Source organism: Cyanistes caeruleus, chromosome 1 (genome assembly GCF_971803275.1).
Source record: "Cyanistes caeruleus chromosome 1, bCyaCae1.hap1.1, whole genome shotgun sequence".
Classification (NCBI taxonomy): Eukaryota; Metazoa; Chordata; class Aves; order Passeriformes; family Paridae; genus Cyanistes; species Cyanistes caeruleus.
This window is the reverse complement of record NC_141701.1, coordinates 142894769-142920845: the sequence shown is the minus strand read 5'-3', so window position 1 is coordinate 142920845 and position 26077 is coordinate 142894769. Positions and strand designations below refer to the sequence as shown.

The window sequence follows — 26077 nt, the reverse complement described above, 5'->3', positions numbered from 1 at the left end:
CCCTCTGACAATCAGGAAACACCTTTTCACTGGGAGGGTGACTGGCACAGAGCACTTATAGAGGTTGTAGAGTTTTCATACTTGGAGATATCCAAAAGCTACCATGGGTATAGTCCTGGGCATCCTGTTTGAGCAGAAAAGCTGGACTAGGTCACCTTCACACATCTCTGCCAATCTCAACCACTCTGTGATTTTTTGACACTTCTAGGAAATAATACGGATTATAGATGCTTCCACCTGGAGAAAGCTTTTAACCATTCAGATGTTATGGTAGGTGTACAGTGGTGAGAGTTTCCCTATTTATGCTGATCTAACCTGATTTGTCAATAACCATTTCATTGAGTAGTTACAGGCGCATTTCAGGAGCACTACATACAGTCAAGTGCCCATTAGAGTAAGCTCATTACATTTTACTTTCATCAAGGGGATAGAAGCAGTGAGATTAAAAGTCATGTAATGATTTCCCAGTCTAGGCCATAGCAATTCTTTAGGAAATGCTCTGCTTCTACAGCACTACATCTGCTTTATGTATAGTGTCTTGTCATTGCTCTTTTATGAACTTTACATCCATCTACAAGGCTCTTCAACAGAGCAAAGCCCTACATGTAAATGCACATTGAAATATTAACCTTTTCTTCACAAAATTATTCTACTGAAAACCACCTAAAGAGACTCAAAAGATCAAATTAAAATATCTTTCAAATAAACCATAGAGCACACTCAACCATGGAAACAACCAGAAATACAGAACAGTTGCTTCAGTCTATTGATTTATTCAAAGCAAAATTGTATGATGGAAAGAAAGCCCCAGAGCCTGAGTAATTCTTAATGCAATTTTTATGTAGTCAAATAAAACCACCTAAAATGGAGAAGCAATGAGAACAGAGCAAAAGCTTTTGCATACCACCTCAAAATATGTATATGGCAGCAGTTATCAGAACTTTGATAGCTGAGCAAGCAATGTGAGACAATTAACTGATCTATCAAAGTCTATGCTATATAGCTCCTTCTATCCATAATTATTGTATTTGCTTTTGCTTATTATAGCCAGAATGCTTAAAAAACCAGGCAAAAATGAAAAAGTACTTTTTCATTGAGGTTTTTTAAACTTAAGCTTGTGTATCCTCTTTGCCCATATAAAACCAGACAATGAGAGTATTCTTTGAACAGCAGAGACTAATACTGGTGTCTCCACGAACAACACTGCGAGGAGAATGTCGTTGGCTCCACCACACCTGCACCAGTGGGGCTTCTAGGACCTAGTGGGCTTTGTCAAGCATTAATTACTGTCCTCACTGACCCTCATTTTAGCTGGTCCACATCTCTGTTGTCAAACCTACGGGACAAGCACTTAGCCAGACCCAATCCTGGTTCCACATGAGGATGAGACCTGTCTCCACTCTTGGAGTTTGTTCAGAGTAAGGAAATGTGGATGCCTGACCAGTGCAGGAGGAATGGCTCTCCTGAGGGTCCCTCAGAAGGAATGGCAGGAAGAGGAAGGCTGGAGTGCTCCACAGACAACACTGCTCCTTGGTCAAGACAGCTTCTGAGACCTGCTACTCTATCATCTCTAAAGGGAGGTCATGAGTTCCTTAAAATATCAGATTCATACTACCATTGCTCAGATTTTCTCATTAAATTTAATCTAATAAATGCTAACTAATATATGTATGAATTTCTAACTACTAATTAAAAAAAGGCATATAGATTTTATAATTGAATGCAGCAATGGCATTGATCTCAATTTTAAATTACAGTGTTGTTGTAACTGCATATCCTTTAAAAGACTGCTACAAACTGTGTAACAAGAAAATACTAATTCTCAAGCAATGAAATTCCATTTAATGCAGAACTTTGTAAACAGAAATTAACCAAACAAATTCCATTAAGAAATCTAACATAAGGAAACCAGTAGAAAGTGTGGATCCTTGAGCATCAGCACACCATGGCCTTGGGGGATGCATCAGCTAAGAAATCACCTGTCAAACTCTTCTCACAGCAAAACAAAGCAACAGGAAAAAGAAACTTGTACTAACAGTGTAGAGTTTTTTAGATAACACAAGAAAGAATGACTATGCTTTCCCTCAGTGCCATATCAACTGTCTTAGAGGATGTCCACATAAATATTAATCATTCATTTCTAGCCATTCACACACATACATAGATTCCATAATACAAGCTATGCCCATGTTACAGTTTGTAATCCCAGACTGCTTTATATCAGGACAACCCACCTCAAAAAGCATTAAAATCTTCACCCCATTCTTTTCTGTACAGATATTCTTTCAGTTGTAAGGAAAACATGACTGAACAATCCTGTGATGTAACACTGCCACAGGAGATTAGATAGAAGAATTTCACCAGGCATGGGCAATGTGTTTTATAGACTTTCAAATCCCACACCACACTTTGGTGGCCGCACTAAATCCTGCCTTGCAAGACAAAGGCAAATCAAGATGCTTAAGCAGAGGTGCTGTGAAAGACACTGTTCTCAAGGGCCATAGGAGTTCCAGTTGAGGATTTTGCAGTATGAACCCAATGAAGCTTTCTGAAGTCTCCTACTTGGTGTCCATCAATTCCACCTTCAGTCTCAGTCTCTCACACCTCATAACTAGTTATCCTCATCTTCTGCCTGCTTCTAGTGGCTCCATCCTGACCCAGAATCTAAAACTACTGCAGAGAACAGGGATACGAAGAAGGGGTCGACATCCCTTGCCCCATGTAGGTGCTTCTGTGATAACTGGTGCCCCACAGAAAAACATGTTTCTAACTGCTCAAGTGATGTTGGGATACCGGACTGACAGCCAGGAGGTGGAAGATCTGACACCTTTATACATCCTGCAGACACACCACAATGCTGCTTACACACTCAACCATGTAAACATGACAGTCTTTGCTGCTCCTCATGTCTCAGCATGACAGGCCCAGGACAGCGACGACCTTGGGCAAAATCTGTGTTTGAAAAATGAAGTTTGAGCTAAAAGAGCAGTCCTTTGCTGAGGCTGTCAAAGCTTACATGTGGCCACAAAAAAAGGCTACTTTAAAGGGTATGATTGTTTCAGATTTCACAGAAAAGCTATCAGCCTAACTTTTGAGTAATGTGATATGAATGGTTGCAATGGTGAAAACCACTTTGTAGGTAGCAAAGAGACACAACCAAATAATCTTCCACAAAGAAAAAAAATAAAATAAAAAGCCAAACAAAAAAAAACCCCAAATAAATCCTCTTCCCCTCTCAAATTAAATCACTCTCCTACCTCTGAAGAGAATAGATTTTCAGGACACACTGGTTTGTGAGAAGTGTTACTTGGTATTTTGGTTATCTGCTACTTGGCAACCCCCCACTTTATTTTCCTGAATGTTGTGGAGGTAGGAGAATCATCAGGGAGCTAGTGGAGACCACGTGAAACAACTCAACGCAGACCCAACTGCAGACAGGGAGAGACTTTCCAGGGACGCTCATTGGCAAATCCTCTACAATTCACAGTTTGAAATGACACGTAATGCAGGTGGAAGGCAAGACACAGAGCTGAGGTACTGTAGCATGAGGTTTGAGACCAATTGTTGGCTTTGGAACTATCATTTTACATTTCTTGAAGGCACAGCACTTGCTGGGGTATGAAAAATGAGGTGTGCATAGCTTTAGACTATGTCTGCACACACCTAGAGAGATCAATCTTTCATATGAAGCAAGCTGGAAATCCTCTCTGCTGTAGGCAGCCATTCAAAGTTCTCAACAGACTTTTATTAAAGGTTCCCTAAAGGTTTTCACCAGTACCTGGAGGCAAATTGTCTTCTTCCTGCTGCAGAGTGATAATTCATTGTCAGGATAAAAAAAATCCCACGTGTGGTTGCATTTCAGCATGCTGTTAATGTCATTTCTATAATGCTTTGTGAGAGTATCTGTGTGAAGGAAAACAATTATGATCTTGTCTCCGTGAGTGAGAGTGCATGTGCTTATCTAATAAGGAAGGAAGGAAGAGACAGCCTGTGCAAAGGTTGGCCTGATAAAGGTTACTTCTGTTCACTTGCAAATCCCAGACTGCTTTCAAAATGAGAATTATGTGGTGGAGCATCACAGACTGAACTAATCTTGTTTTCTGTTACAATGCTTATTTGAGCTCCAGTGCCCTTACCCTGACAAAAATTTGCTGGTAAAGAACAAATAGGGCAATGATCAGATGTAAAGGCCAAGCATCACCAGTTCTGAGCCAAAACTGAAAAGGCATCAAGGAAATCTTTTTTCAAAAACACAAAGACCTTAGTAAAATTAAACACAGTGCAGACACAATCTTCATAACCAGCTTTAAAATGAAGAAATTGACTGTCTCCTCAAACAACAGCTTTGCTATCTGCCTGCAATTTGCATGTGAAATCTGCAACTATGAGCACCTTAACCTCCAAAAATCTTAATAAAAGACAATTGTTTTTGGCAAGTGTATGAAGAGGGATGGACAGGCACAGGGCTTGCAGGGCCCAGCAGCATGCACCAGGGGATCAGGTGGAGCTCAGGGAATTTACTTTCTTTGGAGGGACTGGAAGACTATGCCACTGAAAAGAATATATAAATCATTTTATACATATTTTAAATCCAGGGGAGAAAGAGATGCACTGTCAAAAGATGTTCAAAAGCATCCAGAGCACCAGTGTTTCTGGCACACTACAGCCCTACAATGAGTAAAGCTGAGAGAAAGCAAAGCTCATTTTATCTCAAGCCCTGAAACACTAAGAAAGATGTCAAGGTATATTTCCTTTGGACTAGAGTTCTTCTTTCTATAAAAAAAAATATATGACTGGGACAATTTCACCATCTTGGAAGAGATTGATATACCTCCCTGGCTACTGTTAAAGCTTTAATAGCATTTCAGGATTTAATAAAAAGAGCTCCTGAAGAACAGTTTTTACCCTGTATGAAGCATCCTTTAAAAAAAAAAACCTCAAGTGTCCTGGAGTGGGTATCTCCAGATTTCCTATGACAATACACAATTCTTCCAATCATACTGTGAGAGAAAGCATCTGGATGAGTACAGAAATGTCTGCTGGAAGCACACATAGCATTAAATCTAATAGGCTAGGAAATAGCATTTTGAGTGAGAAATTAATTTTTACATGCTTTCATGTCACACACACCCTGCTACAAATTCTGCCTATGATAAGGAAGCCATGAAGATCTGTGAGGGATAGATTTCTTCCTATGTTCACAGCATGTGACTGAGCATAACTGTAAATGTGCTTGGAGGACAAAAATGTTATTTTTAGATTAAAAACTGATTAGCTCCCCTGACTGTATCAGAGCAGAATAATAATATTTTTCACGGCACCGATCAAATGGAAAAAAACATTGACCTAAAAAATATAAAGAGAAAGAAACCAAAACCTTATTTTGAAATCTTTTCATGAGGGACATAGTAAATCACTGTTGGAACTAGAACTCAACATGTTGAAACTCTCATCTCATCTACTTTGACAGCACATTCTATGACAGAGTTTGTAATTCACATCATATCACACATACAATGAAAGTTGTAATACTCCTGCTTCAGACAAGATTAACATAAGTGACAGTTCTGAAGGAAGAGATGCTGTATAGGACACATTGTTTGCTAATGTTTGGGAAACATGATCAAATTTGAAGGGAGACTACTCTGAGAGAACAGAGCCTGTAAACCAAGGGATGATGATTAGCTCTAACAATTTTGGGGAGTGTTGGTGGTAAAGGTAATGGTAATGCATGGAAAGGAGAAGAAAAAAATGCTGCTTGTTCTATTGATTCAATGACTGCAGAACCCCTGACTGATGTTTTTAGAATGACGAGCTGGTTTGGGATTTCGGTTTTTAATTTTAGATCTGATGTCCCAAGTCTAAAGAGCCAAAACCATGCTGCATGATTCCCAATTTTCAATTTTGCTTTGCCAAACACTAGGAAGTGTTCTGGGAATAAAACTGGAGAATGCTGCATGGTTGCTGGATGTTCAGACAATCCATCCCAGATGCCAAATCACACATCCCCTGAAGTCCTGGGGGTATTCCAGGTATATCAACACAAAGGTAGGATACAGAAGGAAAGAGCAAGGCAAGATGGACCTTCACCTAATAATGAACTGGGAAAAAAATGCTGCCAAAATCTTAAAAAAATAACAGTTATGCTATAAAGAAAAGGGAATACACACAAAATCTATGTGCTGGTAGAGCAAAAGCCTCTACTTCCATGTGGGTACAGATGTCTGCAGAGTAATCTGTAAATCAAAAGTTTACCTGGCTGAAAAAATTACTGCCCAGTTTTAAAATGCCAGGGACAAAATTCTGCATAGAGGTGTGAAAAACTCTTCTTTAAGAAAATGTAGAACCGTATTATATGGACTGTATTAAAGCTGCTAATACAAACTTTTAATATTAAGAATGGTTGCTAATGTAACTACCTGAAATAGCTCATCCTGTATGAGCTTATTATTCTGTAAGAATATAATATAATTTATATAGAATAGAATAGAATAGAATAGAATAGAATAGAATAGAATAGAATAGAATAATTATAATTATAATATAATACAATAATTGCTGGTCTATTTGCTAGTTCACATCTCTGTCTTCCAGAAATCAACCCAAAAAATGTCTACTGCCAGAATGTAATGAAGCATGCAGAAAAGAGAACAAATAATGGAAAGCACAAAAGAACAGTCTAGGCCATTGTGTGATGACAGGAATGACATCTTCCCATGGATGCCAGAAGCAATCCACTGCCATTTGACCAGGCAGAGGTATTCCTTCTGGGACTACTCAGAATACGATTTTCATCTCATTGTTTCCACTCCAGTTGCCTTTCCATATAAACAAATGCAAAGATATTTGCAATAGTATATGCTGTGAGATTGCATAGCTTTATTTATAGTGTATAGATCACATTGCTTTTTTAACTGACATCACTGTTATTGTGTTATTAATTTGATATTTAAACATTGGGGAAAAAGATAAACAGTCTGAGTTTGTAGATATTCCATTATATAAATATATATCTATACTCACACATGTGTAAGTGTATATTTTTATATCCATATAGAGACACATAATTAAAAAAAACAAACACCCAAGAGGTACAGCCAAATTAGGGAAAGTTATTCATTTGACACAGAGTATTTACTTGGACAGCTGGATTTTATAGTTTACTGGATGGATGTGGTATCAGATGTTCCAAAATAAATCAAATTTACACCTATCTATGTGCTTTAAAATGTTATTAAACCTCAGAAAATAGTAACAGGGAAAGACAGATTCTTTTAACCCTCAAAACCATGTTGCTTCTCTATTTTTTTCATTAAATGAAAGCAGATTTACCCATTTGAGCACTCCGTAAGATCTTAAAATATACATATTCTGCTGGTCTTATTTTGTTGATGCATATAAAATCTCTGTTTTTTATCAAAATAATGCACTGTGTTATGCAACAACCTCAGACTAAATGCACTGCCCTTGGATGTGAAGGCATGATGAAAGCCCAATGCAAATGTTTCTACTAAAACCACCATCTCTCTCTCCTCCTACACCAGTTTATCAACTGCCCCTTCCTGCTGCTCCCACCCCTTCTCTCCCTGCCACCTTCTGGTTTCACCATGGCAGGGGCCCACCACAGATGCTGGCTCGAGAAATGTTGAGGTCAGCTCAGCTGCCCAGAGGTGAGGAAGGCTCAAGCAGGTTCATTTAGGAAGGAATCTCCAGATATTTTGAGCTGTTAATTGGCTGTGTGAGATGTCCAAAGTCTTTGTGAGGGCTTACAATCTTGTTTTCATGGCTTTCATTTGGAAGGCAGGGTTCCTGTCCATGAAACAAAGATTTGAGCTTCTGCTCCAGAGTACTCTAACACTGGAACACTTTAAAGAAAAGCCCTTGACAACTGAAATATTGAAAATGTAACCAAAGCAATATATTTGCTCAGCTGTTTCCTTGGAAACATCTCATGGCTTCAGTCAACATTTTCCAAAACAATTTACTTTTTAAAAAGAAATGTTGTAAAGATTAAAGTACTTTCTTTGTGTGGACAAGTCCAGACCAAATAATTGAAGTAAGGCATTATTAGCAGTAGCTAATAAAAATGAGATTATACAAGGGGTATGTGGGAGCAGCCAGACATGCTAAATTAAGGGGATGTGACCAAAACAACCCTTGTAATTAATAAATACATTTTGCTGTATTTACAGCCTTCAAGACATACATCCTCAAAAAACAATGTAGGTTCTGCAAAACCTGTGTAAGTGACCCAGCTGTGGCTCATCTCCACCACTGATCCCCCTCCCCTCACTGCCCCCAGACACTCCAGCTGCAACTGCTCTACCTGCCTCCTAACACTTCTCTGGGATACGGGGTTGTATCTTTGAACCAACACTGATTTTGATTAGCACTGGTCAGCTTTATCTATCAATGTATGTTCTGCAGCAAGAACTCCTGAAATGAATTTGTTCAAGTGCCACCCTTGGCAGGGGTGACCATGGTGACAGAAGCTTTGGGACACATATGCACATATAGACCCAGGAGAAGGTATTTCCATAACAGCTTTGAAGTAGCACACACAGCACCAGTGGCATTATAACATAGCTTGGGTTGCAGAGACAGGTGGAAAATCAGCAGTTGTTGCCAATGATTCTTTGTCAGTGGCCAACACCAGAAGGCTTTAAAAGGCAACAAAGATAATCCATCTACGACTGGCAGAGCTGTTCTCTTGAAAAATTTTCCTCTCATTTTCCATGCAGAGACCTGCATTTGCTGAAACTGCAAGCACATCTTCAGATTTTCAATCACAAAAAAGAAAGAACTATATATAATTCACCACACAATCTTGGTATCCTCAGATTCAGAGCTAGCCAACCACAAAAATGTACTCAAAAGCTATGTTCAGTTGTGATTTATTCTGATGTATGTACTAAAATGGATTATAGAGAATAAAGTCAGTTCCCCACCTTTCTTGTAAGTGGCACTTCAATAGGGACAGGGACAACTTCTGCAAGCAGGCAGCCATAAAATGCCACCATGAAAGCAGCAGGATCATTGTTAGGAAACACGAGTGTTACCTGAAAGAGAGAGATGTACGTTAAAAACACTTTATCCTAGATGTCAGATAATGATAATTGGAGTTTCCATGCTTCCTTTTGGATGGAGATGATACCAGAGCACTTCTAAGACAGCTATTCAAATGCCTAATGACAGATGAATGAGGAATCAGAAAGAATTTATTCTGATAAATATTCTTTTTATGAATATTTTCACTCAGAATGTAGTTAAATATTTTCATGCTACATTGTTTCCCACATTGACGATACCTTTCATCTGGTTCTGAATTAACTGATTGCTTTACTGGAGTTAAATTACCTAAGTAAAATGGAATTAGAAGGATTTTAGATTCTAATCTAATAATTTGAAGTTACTGAAACTGAACTGTACCAGTGACCAAATAAAATTATCCAGACCTAGATGTCATTATGCCAATCATTAAAACACTTTTTGTTTCCCTACACTTTGCCTTGTACAACAGTTTAATTTTAGGACTGTCCTACTGTCCCAGTGTAAAATTTCTGTGTGCTGTGTGCACACAAAAAACTGGTAAGTAGAAGCACACGTCATATCCAGAGCTGGCTGTATCACCTACAGCCTGTAGGTGATCACCTGTATCACAGCCAACCTAGCTGTGGATTTGTTGAGCTTAACAGCTTCAGGGCTAGAGAATTATTTAGATAAAAGAATGCCCAAACCAACCACAAATCACCAGAATGCTCAGTAGGTGCTGAGCTGCACAGCTTAACTCCTACGGGCCCTGCCAGAGGCGAACAATGTCTGAGATCCTCCAACAGCTAAGGGAAAAGAGAAGGGAGGGTTCACAGCCTTGCTGAGGATCCAGCCACTTCTGAGAGCCCACAGCTCTTGTTGCAAGGGCAGGGAACAGTATTGCTCTCACTGGTGAATGACCCTAAGGCTGGATCCTCTCTGCAGTTTTGTTTAATTTCAGTCAGATGGGCATTCTCAGCTCATGTCCTAAACAGCTGTGACACAGCTGGTAACTCCTGCACAGTCAGCTCCAGTGGCATGCAAAGGCATGGCAAATGATTCCAAACCTCTTTCCTCTCGGCTCACACACAGGACAAGGTTGAATTATCACCCTTGCAATTTGCTGAAACTACTTAGCAGCTCTTGAGTTTTGACTGCTTCAACATCCACTGGAGTTTTGTTGAAATAAAATGTTCCATGTATGCTCCATGGTTCAGTTACTGGAGATTGTGTTTCCAGAATTTTCACACGGCTTCAAGGATAGTCACCTTCCATATACCAAGTTGATTTATTCAAACTAGAAGAAATCTAATCAGCCTTGTCCAAGTGGGTCCAAAATATCTCTGGGTTTTAGGCTGAAGACTTTAACATCCTAATTCTTTAGTCAGAGCAAATACACTGCTACTTTATCTGCACACTTGCACATGAAACAATCCAAGTGCTGGAGATGGCTGTGCAGAGCTTACTATGTGCAAATGGAAATAAAGGAATTTTGCCAGGTGCATGGAGGGGATGGTAGAGATTGCTGAGCCCAGCAAATATCTGAAAGATCCCAAAATATACTTTGAGGGTTCTTGGGTTTTGCATTGGTCTTTGCTTACACAAAGGCTATGAAGGTTTGGCTGGGAATGTTTGAAAAGGAGCTGACAGAGGTGAAAAAAATCTCACCGAAGTCCAGTGGGAATGAGGCATTAACTTCCTCTCCAAAAAACATTAATCACTAACAGACTCGTACCAAATAAATAAATAATGCATGTAAAAGCAGAAAGGCATAAGGCTGAAGGAACAAAATCATGCACTGTATATTAGCAGATGAGAATCTGGTTAGCTAGTAGATATTTCAGAGAGCAAGATTAATTTCCAGGCAGCTGTCTGGGGTGACACAAGGTTAAATTTCTGAAGTTACTGTAGAAGGCAAATGCACTTTGCCACACATAATACCAGAAACAGGGAAGAAGATGCAGGCACATTCATAAATTTTTTGGCTCAGAAGAGTGAAGAAGAAAGAAGGTGAGGTAATGGTAGTGGTGAAATGCAGAGATTGTATTGACAGAAGGTGTTTTTAAAGGGAAAATATAAACTATTTTATACATATCAAAATAAAGAAACAAATATTCTCATTCGGAAAAGACCAGACATATGTGCCTGCATTTCATTTAGTATTTAAAACTGCCTTTAAGTGTTGTCACACAATACACATTACGTAGAATAAAGTCACCTTCAAAGAGGTCAGAATGGTTTTTTGTATTTACAACAGGGGTGTAACAGCCAGAATCAGCCTAGGGCATCAGTAGTGCTGTAACACCTCATCTTCAATGTGAAGTTGCCTCAAATGATCACGTTCCTGTTACACAAGGATGTCAGGCAAGATGTTTTTATGAAACAAAGCATATGCTTTCAGCACTCAGCTACAAACATTTGTTTCACTCTAATCTAGTCTGATTTATTTTAGATGAGCTGCAATTTATACCTTACATGTCCTGTGCTAGCTAAACTTCCAGTTTTCATCCTGAACTATCCTCAAATCCTTTCTTGCCAGCGACTGCTGCAGAAAATGACTACGAAGATGGGCAGGAAGCACACAGTAAATAAGGAGAGGCACATTGCCCATATGTGAACTTCATTCTTTTGGAGCTTTCTGGATGGACTGTTCTGATGTGTACACTTGAATAACTTGCTGCTTCTGCTGTTGCTTAAAGTCATACTTGTAAGTCAAGTAAAAGAGAATCTTCAGATCCTAGTCCTGGCTGAATGCCACTGTAGGAAGCAATTTAGATTAAGCATCTAGAGATCCTTTAGTTAATTTCTTTATGATTTATTTCAATAAGAAACACAGGAAGGACTGTCACTTTTAGGTTTTTTCTCTTTTTTTCTTCTGGGAAGCATTAATTCATGCTCTCATTTTTGAAGCCCTAAGACATGTGTAATACAAGCAGACATGTTTCTCACATGTGGCACAAGAGGATCAAGTGAACCAACAGTTTGAGAATTGCTATCAGATGCTGGAGGGGGGAAACTTAATCCCACACTCACAACTGTAAGCATTATAGCTGGACTAAAATTTGCATTTCTGACAAATTTGTTCTGGAATACCCATTCCACGGCTTAGATCCAAACTGGATTGGGACCTGTGGAATTTTCTATACACACTGGCAGAGAAAACGAGCAGCAGGCTAAACCAGCCTTGGCAGTCAAAGGGGTAGGTCTGTAAGTATATTAGCAAAACCCTAGGATGTTCTTGTCTTCATTTAACATCTTCAAGTGCTACCTCTGCAACTCTTGCTCTCTGTGGGCTTTATCCATCTACTTAGATTCAGCCTCTAGCAGTAGCTGCATCAGACTCAGAAGTAAGAATGGAAATATTCTTTCTGTTACCAGTCAGCATCATTTATTTATTCAACTGGCTGCCAAAATGTGCTGACTTTGCTTGTCTTTGTCCTCCACAACACTTCTCTTGTTTCTACCATCTCATCAACTACAAAGTCATTAGTAAGTAAGTTTTTTATTCACATGACACCTCCAGGCTCCATAAGCAAGCTTTTTCTAAACAGACGGTTGTTCAATGACCAAAAATCACTTTCCATGGGAATGTTTATTGTTGATGTTGCCACAACTTCAAGTCCAGGGGGTACCTGCTCACATTACTTATCATGCAGTTCAAAACATGTCTGAATGATCAGTCTTAGGGAGGAAAGAGCCCATTTCAGCACCCTGTCCTACAGCCCATTACTTCATTTCACTAATTTCCTATGAGCACCCCAAATACCTCATTCTCTCTTTGTCAATATTGGATTTCAACTGTTACAAATAATCATTGAGATACTCACCCTATCTCCAGGTCGTACCATTGGTTCTTGTTTTGTGCCTAATTTATGTAGTATATTGTAAGCAACCTTCATACTTCTGGTCCAAAGTTTGCCTATTAACACAAAATTTTCAAAATTAATATAAAAATTCTTATATTTTACAAGATTATTTAAGAGAAAGAATACCTGAGAAGTCGAAAATACACAGTAGGAACATTTATATTAGTTTTCCAACTAAATATGGTACCACTACTGGGACTAGTGGAAATACTTAAATACTTATCAGAAGTTTTCTTTGAACTTCTTTTTTTAAGACAGCAGCACTTTAAAAACAAAAAGAAAAGTGAGAAAGCTTTCTTTATGGCAGAAGTTTCTTATTTTGGAGGAAATTGTATCTTGACTCTGAAATTAACTGTTGGAAGGGGCTGGTACATCATCAAGTCCAGACATCACCCTTACACCTTAGCTGCAGAAAGCTGGACACGGTACATTTCAGCACAGACTGACCTCAAGGGTATGTTCAGGTTTCACCACAGCAATTCTCTCACCAAGGAAAAAGGAAAGGGGTCCCAAGAAGCAGAGGCAAAGAAAAGAAAACCCCAACAAACAGAAAACACCCCACAGCCAAAGGGGCACACTGAAGCAGCAGGGACCCTCTGAACCTTAGTACATCCACATTTAATCCTGGGCCTTCTTCCATTTAACTTGGCTTTTCCTTCTCACCTGCTCCCATACCCTCCCTTCTCTGATTCCTTTCACTTGTCCCAGGTATTCCTCCTTACTGTCTCTTTTCTCCCTTGCTTCACCTTTCCAGCACTACTCTTAGCTAATCCTTACCAGGTCCCCACCCCAATACTCAATAAAGAAAAATTCTCTCACCAAGACCTCTTTGCCCACATAACAGGCCTTTCAAAAATCCTTCAGGTGATTGGCATCTTTGCTCTTCCAGATGCCCTTTGTTTAGAGACCATGTTACTTCCATGTGAACAACACCAAGTTTAACAAGCCCTTGCGCTTGGCTGGCCCCCAGGTACTGTCCTTAAGCACTATTCAGTCTGACAGAAACAAATCTTTAATTCATGCCCACCAATAACTGAAACAATAATAGGTTCTGACAATGGATTACCTATGGAGTTCAGCAGTTCAGGCCCCCAAACATGCAGTATTGCTATTTATAACTATGCCAAGCAGTTGCTATAATAAGTTCCTCTACATCCTGGTTATAAAATGCAATACTACTGAATCATTTTTAAGTTCAAATCCAATGTAAATATAAAGTATGATGAGAACGCCAGATTTTCCTTTTATCCCACATAAGAAAAATTGGAAGGGTCACTGCTGCTTGTTATGGAGAAAGTACTAAATGCAATTATTTCTTATGAAAACAGTAATATTGTATCACCAAATTATGCTTTCCAAAGTCTTTAATTTATTAAAATTACTCCGGTATTTGCATGTTGAACTGTCTTGTTGCTCAGAAAGGAACACAATTCTGTTTCACTGGAAACTCAGCACAGACACAGGAATATGTCTGCAGGATTAACTCTCACAGAACTATGACAGAACTACCTGCAGTTGATAGAAAGACAGTTGTTTTAAATCATCCCTGCTGCTACAGTTAACACTTGAATTTGACAAGTGAGTAGGATAAAAAAAAGATGGCTTAAGAAAGAAAATATTCTTTTTCATAAAGTTTTTCAACATTAAAGCTTTACTGGCAATAAACTTAAAATAGCAATTAGTAATGATACAGAATATTGGAGGATGGAAATCAAAAGCCTGGCAAAAGTTCTGAATTGCAAAAAAACCATCTTTACACAAAACACTTTTAAATTTGAAATAGACACTGAAGAAGCTGCTGTGAAAAGTTATATCTGAGCTATAAAGACTAAATCTGTTAAAAGTCGTAAATTTACATTTGTGACATATTCACACTAATTTTTCAACTATCACACGTGCCATCAAATATATTCCTTAAAATCTAACGGCTAGTCATATTACAGTATTTAGATGCATTTTTTCAGAGGTATGCAGTACAATCCTCTTCACCTAATAGTTCTGGATAAATGCCAAAATTAAATTCTCACAAAGAGAACTTAAGAAAATTAAAGGATTTTAAATAAGTTTAAACACATTTTGTCATGATGCTCTTTTATTGCCAAAATTTTGTCTCATCTTCTAAGACACAGATAATATAAGACTGCCTTCCTAAATCCTCACCTTTCTGTTTGAATACACTTTGAACAGCACAAACACGGCAATAATATTTTCTAGTGCCCAGAAAAGACTCGAATTCTCTGTTACTACAGCCCTTTCCTTCTCTATTTACTGGTATGATAACCAACCTGTGTTAAGTATCTGAGGCACACACGTACCTCTGAGTATGAAACTGTGGAAAACTGGAGTGAAGCAGCTTGCTTGCATTCAGCTGGGAAGGGGCTGGAACATAAAGACCCTACACGCTCTATAATGTCACTCCAACCCTTGCAGGCTCTGCCTGCCTTCAGCTGCTGCCAACTCTGCGCCAGTGGGGGCTGCCAGGGACCCCCAGGCATGCTCGTGAGCAGGCAGAGCAAAGTCAGACAGATCTTGAACTCAATTGTTCAACAGGAAGACTGTAATTTCTCTAGCAGGGTGTATAGCTGTGTTCCAAAAAAGTAAATTAAAAAAGGGCCACCAAAGGAGCAGTAATCCAGAAGTTGGAGCTAGGAATGTATGGATGTATGGATGGTCAGGAGCAGATCAGTGGCTTCTGGATGGGGCACTAACTTCTGACCAGACGTGGACTGAACTATGGGTTTGTTTTGACACCTTTGCTGCTTGCCCTCCCTGACCTGACACCAAGAGAAACACAAAGGCCTCCACATCTGCAGGATAACAGCTCTGAGAAACAGAGGATGTCATAAAGAAGGAAATCTTTGAAGTGTTTCCTTCCTCGTTTCTGCCTAGGCTGCAATTCAGAGCAAATCTTCCTTTGCAAACTTGAGAGATTAGATGCTGCTGGGAAAAAAGCCGATTGCTGAAACCTCTCCCACAAATCCCGATGCTGCGGCCTTGCCGTGACCTCCACACAGTGGCACATGTGTGCTGCGGGAGTGGGAGGCCTGGAGAGGAGGCCAGCTGTGCTCCAGCCAAGGCTTTGCTCCGAGAGGGGGCTTAGGGCCCCTCCTCGTGAGGGATAAATCGCTTCGTTACACGGCCTCCAGAGGAAATCTGTTTGTTACCACGGGGGATACGTCCCATTGTCCTCAGCCCGAGTTCAGCATCTTGAAAACAAGACAAGCTCAAGTTGAGCTGCCTTGAAAATGGGGGAGGGGGAATGTAGGAAACCCAAGCAACAGCTTCATTTGGTAGTGAGTGGAGCAGCCCGTGTCCCAGCTCAGAGCCAGAGCTCCTCTTTCCCTGGCATGCCACAGGGAGCTCCCTCAGCCCTTCCTGCAGCAGAGCACAGGTGCCTGAGCCTGGAGCTGCACTGCTGCTTCCCTGCTCTAAACACCAGATCCCGTGAGCCCTCCTGCTCCTGACGTTCTTGTCCCCATCCTCACTGCAGCAGGGTCCTTCCAAACAACCTTCCTACCCACCACACCTGCACAGGATTTGTGCCTTCAGGCCCTGATCTCACTAGACAATTTGTTGCATTTAAAAAATGTAGGATTGTTATCTACAGAAGTGTCCAGTGGTGTTTAAGGCACAAGGGTTCCCTCTGGAAGGGGCCCAGGCTCTGCAGTCCCAGTGCTGGGACTTCCAGTCACACACACATATCGTGGGCACTAGATGTTTAAGAACATGAATAACTCCTCATTTTTCAGGTCACAAAACTATCTCCCATACAAAGCAGACTGGTAGAGTTCCCCTAGCTAGTTTTAGAAAACAAAACCCCAACAACAGGCAGCTGATGCACACCTTGTTACTACTACAATTTATTGCCTTGTTCTTACCTCCCACTGAACTGCTAATTGTGGTGCTGCTTTCCAAAATCTTGTATAATTCCAAGAAATGGTAAGAAACTGAGCTTTTCTGTCCATCTATCATTGCCTAACTTATAATTGCTTATTTACTGAAATAAATCTTCTTCTAAAGGTTTTCACTTAGCCACTTCTGTCACTTTGCCAGAGTGCTGCTGCCAGACTCCCATGCCCTAGCAGCACGCTTCTGCAGGGAGGGCTTTCAGGTTCTTCACACACTTGCAAACTGAGCAGAGAGTTCCCACTGTCCAGTGAGTAACAGCAAGCACCACTCTGCCTGCGAATCCGAGCCATATCCGGCAGACATCACATGTGCAGAAATGCTCAGCAGGACAGGATGGAAAACGGCATCTCGCCTTCTGGCAGCTGTGACAAACACTCTTAGCACCCATGTGGAGCTAGTCCTTTTTCTCCTGCCACTGGGGTTTTGATTTAATTGAGCAGTATAAACTCTACAGCAGAAATTATATGTTTTTTTATTCAGTCATCTTTTTTTTTAAGACTACTCAGATGGCAATAAAATTTAGCAAGAGAAAGCAGATAATACCCTGTCCCGTCTGGTTAAGCAACCCATTATGAAGGTAAAGGAAAACACAAAGTGTTAAAAAACACACAAAAAAGGATCTGTTAACAAAAATTAGGTGTTTTCCACATGACAATGAGGTAAATCCCCTTCCTCTTCCTTTCCAAACCTGTAAAAGGACTAATTGTTTGTGTTGAATGTAAAGAAGGTTTTAATAGAAAAGCTGTATCAGGGAGAAAACGCAGAAAAGAAACCACACTGAATTTCCTAATCATCTTCAGGACACTTTTCAGAACCACACAGCACTAACTCAACAAAACCAAACCAGTAGTTGCTTACCAATCTCTGTGCACAGCAACTGCGAGACTGCCAAAGTTTAACTGCAAATAATTTTGTCAAATATTCATTTTCTCAATACCACAGTAGAACATTCCTTGTATTAAATAGAAACAAGAGCATTTATTTAATCTAGTGTAAATGGCAAACTTCCTAATGCTATGCAGGTAAAGGGGCTTTTCTTTTGCTTTGCAAAGTAATAGTTGCAGCTTTACTATTCTGGTAATCCTTTCTTCATGAACTCTTTAGATCCAGCCTAAACATAAAATGAAATTGTTGGTTTTTGGGATAAAAAATCCAAAGAAAAAGAACAAAAATGTTCTGTTGCAGAGAATGAAAGACTCCAGACACAGTCAGAATAGAGGCAACCTTGCTAATTACAGTGCTTGATATTGAAGTCTGAATCATATAATACAGCAATTTTCAGTCTTTTTACTAAAGAAATAAAGGTTTAAAGTACTCAACAATCATAAGAGTAATATCTATCTGGGGATTTAAACCATGACTATTCATACTTCTGTGAGTTCTGAGTTATTTCAGAGGTAAGGTTGTGCAGCTACTTGGTCAGAAGCATCTTGAATCTGTCTCTCTCCTGCTGATAATTCCTTGTCTAGGATATTCTCACAGAAAGGTTAGGAAAGGGTGCACATTGCACACCAGGTGCAGAATGGCTTGGGGTTGGCTATTTTTGGTCTGTTGTTACCTTTAAGGTATGCCAGGATATCTCTAGTATGAGCAACATCAGCTCTGCTGAGGCAGGATCTCTTTGGCTCCAAAATGTTTACAGTTGCTTAAAGTTATTTTTAAAATCAGCAATTAATTTGCAAACAAATGCCATTGGCCAAGCATTTCCTTCTCCACAGAATCCAAATGGAAGAAATAGTCCTCTGCCCAGAGAGTCACATCTACTTTTTTTATGAGCCTTACTGTCTCTATCAGGCATCTGATGTGGGAAGTACTACATCAGAGCTACTGAAAATGGTTTTAAAAAATATGATTACAGATAGTGTTAGATAAAGGAAATTAGATTATTTGACTCAGACAAATTTAACTGGTACTCATTTTGTTGTTTTTAACAATGGTTATAAGAAGAAGGCTCAAAACTTGTACATTGCTAAAGTACTTTCAACCCTTTACTTTTTCTCCAGCCTTTCTGGTTCTCCTTAGAAGAGTCACTTTAAGTAAGAAAAGTAGGTCTGCTGATATCATAAGAACTATATAGGATTTAATTGTCCTTTATTCAAGTTTCTCCTCTAAGAAATCACCAAGCGCTTCATTATTAATGTCCAAGCCAGATGCCTCACTACTCTGATTAACTTTGTCTGAGCCAGAAATTGTCTTTTCTAGTCAGAGTTCAGACTCTCATAAAACCTGATAAAGACGTATTTCCTTCCCATATCTCAGACATTTCAATTTATGCATATTCAGTGATTTGATTTATAAAGGGATTGAGAATAACTAAGATGTTCTCCACTTAAACAAGTTCCCAGAGGAACAAAATATTTGAGAAATAAGTAATATTCATAGTGTTTCATTCAGCAGAAAGAATTTAAGAGTTTTGAGTACATTAAATAAAGATTACAGCTGGGGTACTGAGAAGAACTTCAAGAGCTGAGGCAAACCGCTTCAAACACTTGCTTGAAAAAAAGGATCAAGTCTGCAATTGCAGACATTTATTATATCTAAAGTAATCTGAGACATGTGGAAAAATCCAGTCCTGACATGCTATGAAGACAAGAAGCTCAAAAAACATGCTGAAAAAGACAGGAGATACAAGGCATTACAAATTTGATGAACTCCTGCAGAGAAATGGGAGGGCAGCAATTATTTTAAGCAACAGCTGGAAGAACAACTTATTTGAGCTGTTCCCCTTCTAGTCCAGAAGCCCTTCACAATCTAGACCACTCACCACCCAAAGCCACACTAACACATATCCACATCAGCACCCTGAGGGGCAGAAATCCATGCCAGTATATCACACAAGGTGGTCCCTGCAACACTGATCCACCACTGCCTGCCACGGCAGAGCATAGCTTGGCCTCTGGTCTGAGCCCTCAAAGGTGTCTCTGGAAGGGACAGCCAAGGAGTTGTCAGGAGGACTTTGGAGAAGTCGAATTTTATGGACTCTCAGAGCTCCTTTTCAGCATGCAAGACCACCAAGGGCAAATAGGAAAGCATCCTGGATTGATGCAAGAGGCCAGCACTCTTCAGGGCCAGAAGAGAGCCTGATGTAAAAATCGAGACCAAGGTCACAGATGGGATGAGATTTCACAAAGCAGATGCAACAAAAGGCCTCAATTTGAAAAGATTTCCTCCTGAAACAACCTGCAAGGTTTGGACTCAGAATGTCTGAAAAATGAAGAAAGAAACAAATGTCTGGGCTGTGTATGGTACTCTAGTTAGAGCCCAAGAGATGGATGGGAAGGCAGTATTGTCTACAACAATCCACTAAAGAGGAGGTAATATGTACTTGGTGCTAGGAGCATTAGAACTCCTGCTCAAGATGGGCCTTGATCTAGCTGATATATACAGAGACACTCCTGGAAATCATCTTGGAAAGGTGGAAAAAGTGTGGAATAAGCAGGCAAACCTGCAATTCACCCACGCAGGAACAGAAAAACTGAGAATTAAATCCAAAGACATCAAAGAGAAGCCACCTCCTAACTGGAAGGTTGGTGGATAAAGGAAGAGGATTTCCACGAAGACAAGGTGGTGTGAGAAGAGACTGAAGCAAAAACAGTACATAGAAATAAAAAAATTTAAGAGGAAGTGCAAGTGATGACAGCATCTCAAAAACCAAAACTCTGGAAAATTAGAATTATTCTTAAAATTCATGAATATTTGTGAAATATACTAAACTTCCTGGCATTTCCTTAAATTGACAAAAAACTTGAAAATAACTGTGGAGTACAAACTAGAGGCTACTAAAAATCATCAGGGTTGATAGTTAAAATTTTAGACACCTGGTCATAGCAAGCACATGAGGAAATTGAGTGTCACGTTAATACCATGTGGTAGGACTGTGGCTAAGCTCATCTTTCAAAAGTTTATTACTACCAGGGCCAGTGGAACTATGCACAAGGGTAAAAAGTCATGAGTAGGAGTGTCTTTAATGATTTTGAGGCTTAATGTCTATTAATTTTCAAGTTAAAAACTGCTGTGCCTGCAATTGCTAGAAAATATTGCAGGCAGAGGAGGTGGACTAGCTATAGAAAAATCATTCATAAAGTTACCAGTGAAATGGCAGGTGGCTGTATTGTTAATGACATTTCCAAAGCAGTTTTCATTTAAGGAAACTACTATGGAATAGTGAATGAACAATTCCTATGAAAAAGAATATCAGCATGAAATGCACCTGGCAGAGAAGAATTCAGCAAATCTATGAAATTGTTTGGATTGTAATTTCTTTTATCTATAAAAAGAAGACAAAAAAAAAAAAAAAGAAAAAAAAAAGATCAGGTTTTTTTTCTGACCTCAGGAAACTACTAAAAGGCAACAGGAAAACCACATCCCAAAGTGCTGCCAAATGAAAGGTGCAAAACCATAAATTTTAGTCTTACTTTTCTCAAGATTCAGACAACGCAGAAGAGGAAAGAATTATTTTAGAACAGAGAAGCAGGCTAGGTGGCTCCATGAGCCAAGCAGATATGTTCCTCGGGTTGATTTGTTCACCCTACAGCCTCAGGCAAAGCAGGACATGTGCTCAGACTCTCTGGACAGAATCCCAAATTCAGAAAAATGGTCTGATTCTCAGTAACAGCTTAATTTCCTTTCCTGTCCAATTTATTTAGGGCATTTGGTAGAGACATGACTTCTGCAAACATGTAATTGCAAACTTTAAAATTCTTCCCTACTTTCAAGTAAATGTCCTTAAGGAAGAAGAACATTCATCAATGTTGAATCATATGTTTGCCCCTGAAATTAAGTCACTTCTTAACTCTGAAGTACCTGAAGGGAAAATGTTTCTTGCATGACCCTCAGTTGCAGAGGTTCTCTTATGCTTTGAAAGCCTTTAACTGTGTTTGCAGTGCCAAACTTGCAGCAGACAACTTTTTGGCCAGAGACCATCACTGAGTCTGACTCATGAATGGATATGAATGCTCAGCCCTGAACAAAACAGACAGACCTCTATATCACAGCATGGAACAACATTCTCTGCACAGAACTCCAAGTCCCTGAGAAGGTAGAAATAAAAAAAGCAAAATAATTTTTATATCCATATCAATAGCACACAGAAATGTTCCAACTTGCTTGCAAAATCTGACATTCATAATAAATTCCTTTGAACATCTCCCAAATGTCCCCTGAACATCTCAAAATTAGAAGTAATATGGGAGCTATTTGTCAGAGATATCCTTATGCTTATTTGTATTTGGCCTTTCTTGGTTGCAATACATTGTCAGGCAGTACACATTGAACTACATGAACATAGCAAAGGTCACACTAAAATATATCCTGGCAAACCTATTTCAAGGGGGTACATTTGCTAGTTGTACAACTAACCCATCAGGAGAAATAATTCAAATCACACTACAATGTCAGTAAAACAAGAGAAAAAATCCTATTAACTTCTTGAGGAAGCTGATGAATTTTGTAGACCAGGTTAGGCTTTTGCAGAACAAAGCCTGGATGATATCCAAGGGCAATGGATTTGGACATTAATCTTCAGGCAAATCTGACCTCGGACACATTTCTATTTAAAAGGTGGTTTCAATTTATAATCTGTTATTCCATGGGTGTATCTACTCAGCTCTTTTCCTCTGTCTGAAATAAATCACACTATAACATCTCAGCAACTCAGACATCAAGAGCTTCAGAGTTGTCTTACCCTACTCACAAATGGAACAGGTATATCATTACAAGGCTTTTTTCACTCTACGCCATTTACTACACACACTGAACAGAACACATAAAAACACAAATAATTCAAAGAGTACTCACCATAAGTGAGAATATACAGTGGTTTTCCATTGGTATCCATAGTGGTTAGGCAAGGAGCTTTTGGTGAGATGGTCCCCCATCGCTGCAAGGCTGCTTCCAGGGAAGGCGGCCAGTTTGTAACCACACCTAATTGTTCCCCACGCATAGCCAACATCTGAGCTCCTTCTGGCTTTGGCTGGTTTGGATCTGGCTGTTGAACTTATGATTATGAAAAGATATACAGTTACCATGTAAATTCTATACCTTGTGTACACCTGTGTAATCAAGAGAATAAGTTACCTTTGCAAAATGTTCTGAAAACAGTAACATAGAAGAAGGTATTGAGAAGCAACAGGGAATGTAACAGAATAATTTACTTTTAACTTTAACACAGATAAAGCAATTTATGCACCTCAGGAATGAAAAGTCCTTGCTCTTGCACTAGTTCTACAAGAAGGGAAAGAAACTGCTGAGGCAGCATGCATATATTTATCTTCAAAATAGTAAACCTTTATTTATTTCTAAAGAGAGATGGAGATTACTTTTTCCTGGAAAAAATGCAGTAATGAGATGAACTGCAGAACTACTGACAAAAATGTAGCTTAACAAGTAACAGATTGATTTAAGTCATGTTCTGTTACATGTTTTCTTATAAATTCCTGTGAAGACTATTTAAATTTCCACATCCTGTCAAATCTTAATTTTAAGAAGAAATTGTCTTTTTAAAAATAAGCTCCATTTATTGACTTTATCTTTGTTTCTATTTTACATTTAGTTAATTTTTCATACTTCACTGTTACACAAAGGATGTGTAAAACATTTAATATACTTCCTCACTAACAGATTTTCTTTTATTGGTGTTCCAAAGCAATGAATGCTCTCACTTTCTTCCCTACACTGTCTTCTGTAATTTCTTTGCAAGCAGAACCAGGAGCTGAGCAAACAAGGGACATTTTTGACTCCACAGCATTATGTCCAAGCTTTCTAGCAGCAGTTTCCACTGAACACCAATGGTTTTTTGGTACTTGCCAGTACAGGGAGGGCTTACTTGGCTTTCTAGAAAGTCAACGTAGGAGATAAACATTTTACAGAGTTTCAATAAGCGATCCCCAAACCTTTTGAAAAACAGTCATTTTACCTTCTAACAATTCCTCAAAGTCATCTACAAAGAACTCTCGTAATGGTGGTCGTTTGGGCCGTTTTAGTGTATTGACCAGCTGCTGAATCTTTGCTGACACTCTGCTGCTCACTGGTACTCCTGCAGGACAGGGATCAATGGAGACATCAGTCGACAGCTACACTGCACCCACCAGATGTCAAGTGGGGTAAGAAAAAGTCGAGGACTGCAAGGCCACCACAACTACAGTTTCATGCCATACCGTGACTCAAGTATTTAACATCAAAACATATAAGCAAAAAGGAACAATGAAGACTAAGGTAAATAAAACCAATACAACAATGTCAGAGCAAGGTTGCAAAATTAGAGGGGGAACAGCACACAGACTGAGGGAGAGAAGTGCAGTGGAAAAAATGTCCCTACAGCAAATGTCAGTACCCTGAGAAAATTGCCTCAGCAATGGCCAGTGAGAAAAACAGTGCTGGCCCTCCCCATGATCATTGGCCATACCAATATTGTCTGACTAGACTGCAGCCTGGTGAGGAGTGTGGGTAATAGGCTCTGCCCCATCGTTTATTCTGGGTTATTTTTACACTGCAGGGGACATCTGTCCAGTACCCATCTTAAATATGATCCATGTCTTTGTATTACTTCAGCATGCCCCTGTACTCTCTGAACATCCCTACAGCCAATCAATTCCACCAGCCAGCAATCTCCAAAGAGAGCATGCTTGCCCATACAGCACTTTGGAAAACACAGCTCTGAGTGGCAGCCTGGGCAAGGGGCATTCTTATAATATAGTCCCATCAATCACTTCCCCCTTGCTTTTCTCTAGTTGAGTGTAAAACCTCTCCAATGTGCATGTCATCTGTTCCTGAGCTAATAGATTTCTGTCACTGCATTGCAGGAATTTCAAATTCTTACCCTTCCATAAGGTTGGCTCCAAAGCTTTTACCAAGTGGTATTCAGAGCTGAAGCTACTAAGTTTAGATGCAGTACACTTGGTCAACAATTCCATGCTGGCTGAAATATTATTTGGTAAGTTTTAAGAAAAGAGGAGCAGTAAATAAGGAAGGGTTTACAAATAACTGTTTTTCAAAAAAAAAAATCAAAAAAAATCTCAGAGAATAAAACTTCAAACATGTCAATTTTCAAGCTGTAGCCATCCTAGCATGTTACATTCTTTGCCTTTTAAAAAAACAGACTAGCTGTAACCAGGCAGCATGATAATGGCAAATCTAAAGAGATTCTCTGGGAGTTTTTGCCAAACAGTTTCTATGGGGAGTCAGCTCTGCTGATTAAGAAATATTTCCCTATGTTATCTTCATTGATATTATTCATTATTTTAGAACTGTAAAGGTGCTGAAACTTTGTGTTTACACATGAAAGTGCCTGGGGAAAAGCCCACGAAGAACACCCAAAAAACAAGAGCAGATGCATACAGTAACCACTAAAAAGGTCAGGATACTCAAAATAACCCCGGTTCTGCTTTGTGACATACCATCACCAGTCTCCATCAGCTCAGCATTGCCATACTTTGGTGCCACCCGTGCCGTTGATCCTTGTGGTCTTTCTACTTGTATTGAGTGTTCTGAGGTGTAAGTGGTAACATCTGGAGGGGCAGAATGATTTTCTGTGAAAAGTAAGTTAAAAGGTTTAACCGTGTACCTCTAATGTCAAAGGATAGAAAAGCAAAAGGCAGAGGAAAGGGATTTGAGGGTTTTTTCCCCAGCATATGAACAGGAGTTAATGCACAAAATTATTATACTGAACTATAATGTGTAATATAATTTTAGTAAATAAAGTTTGCACTGATTAAAACAGGGCTGTATATCTGCAATCACATAAGCAATAGGCTAAAAGAATTATAGAATTAGGTTGTAGGCTCTCCACTGACATCTGATTTTACTTAAAGCTTGTGGACATCTGCAAATAGAAAAGACCCAGACAAATACACTTCTCATGGATTATTGTGTTAGTTTTTCTAAGTAAAAAGAACACAGCATGTTGTCAATCACTTGCAAGTGCCAATGCATATCACTTTTATAACCTCTGTATTTTGAATATGTCAGTTTTAGTTAAGAAAGGAAAGAAGTCAATCATAGCAGGTTTGGAAACCAGAAGCAAGAAATAAAATGTAAAGAAACATGAACTTTGCATTCATCATGGACACTTGCTTGTCTACTATTTTTAGACAGAGATATTTCAATTCTTCCGCATAACAAAGCCTTGCCTTCCAGAAGGCAAACACGATTTGGTCTGACTCATGCCAGCACTGCTGAACAATTCCACAGAGATAATCTTTCTCTTTCATGGCCTGATAACTCAGCATGCTACCACAGTTTGTCTTCCCATGTTTTCAAGTCTGAGTCTGTATTTC

At 39.3% G+C, this 26077-nt stretch overlaps 1 protein-coding gene across 16 annotated transcripts in view; it reads right to left on the bottom strand.

Moving 5' to 3' along the window:
* Positions 1-26077, bottom strand: part of DIP2C (DIP2 acetate--CoA ligase C (putative)) — a 308352-nt gene that overhangs the window by 81350 nt on the left and 200925 nt on the right. For 13 of the 16 annotated variants that reach the window (XM_086864758.1, XM_086864692.1, XM_086864706.1 and 10 more), the window contains 5 exons: positions 25199-25330; positions 23719-23838; positions 22602-22799; positions 12858-12949; positions 8949-9059 (listed from right to left, as the gene is read on the bottom strand). In XM_086864758.1, the coding sequence (XP_086720884.1) occupies positions 8949-9059; positions 12858-12949; positions 22602-22799; positions 23719-23838; positions 25199-25330 (653 nt within the window). The remainder of the gene's footprint in view (positions 1-8948; positions 9060-12857; positions 12950-22601; positions 22800-23718; positions 23839-25198; positions 25331-26077) is intronic. The other 3 variants (XM_086864699.1, XM_086864719.1, XM_086864725.1) reach the window with 1 other exon arrangement.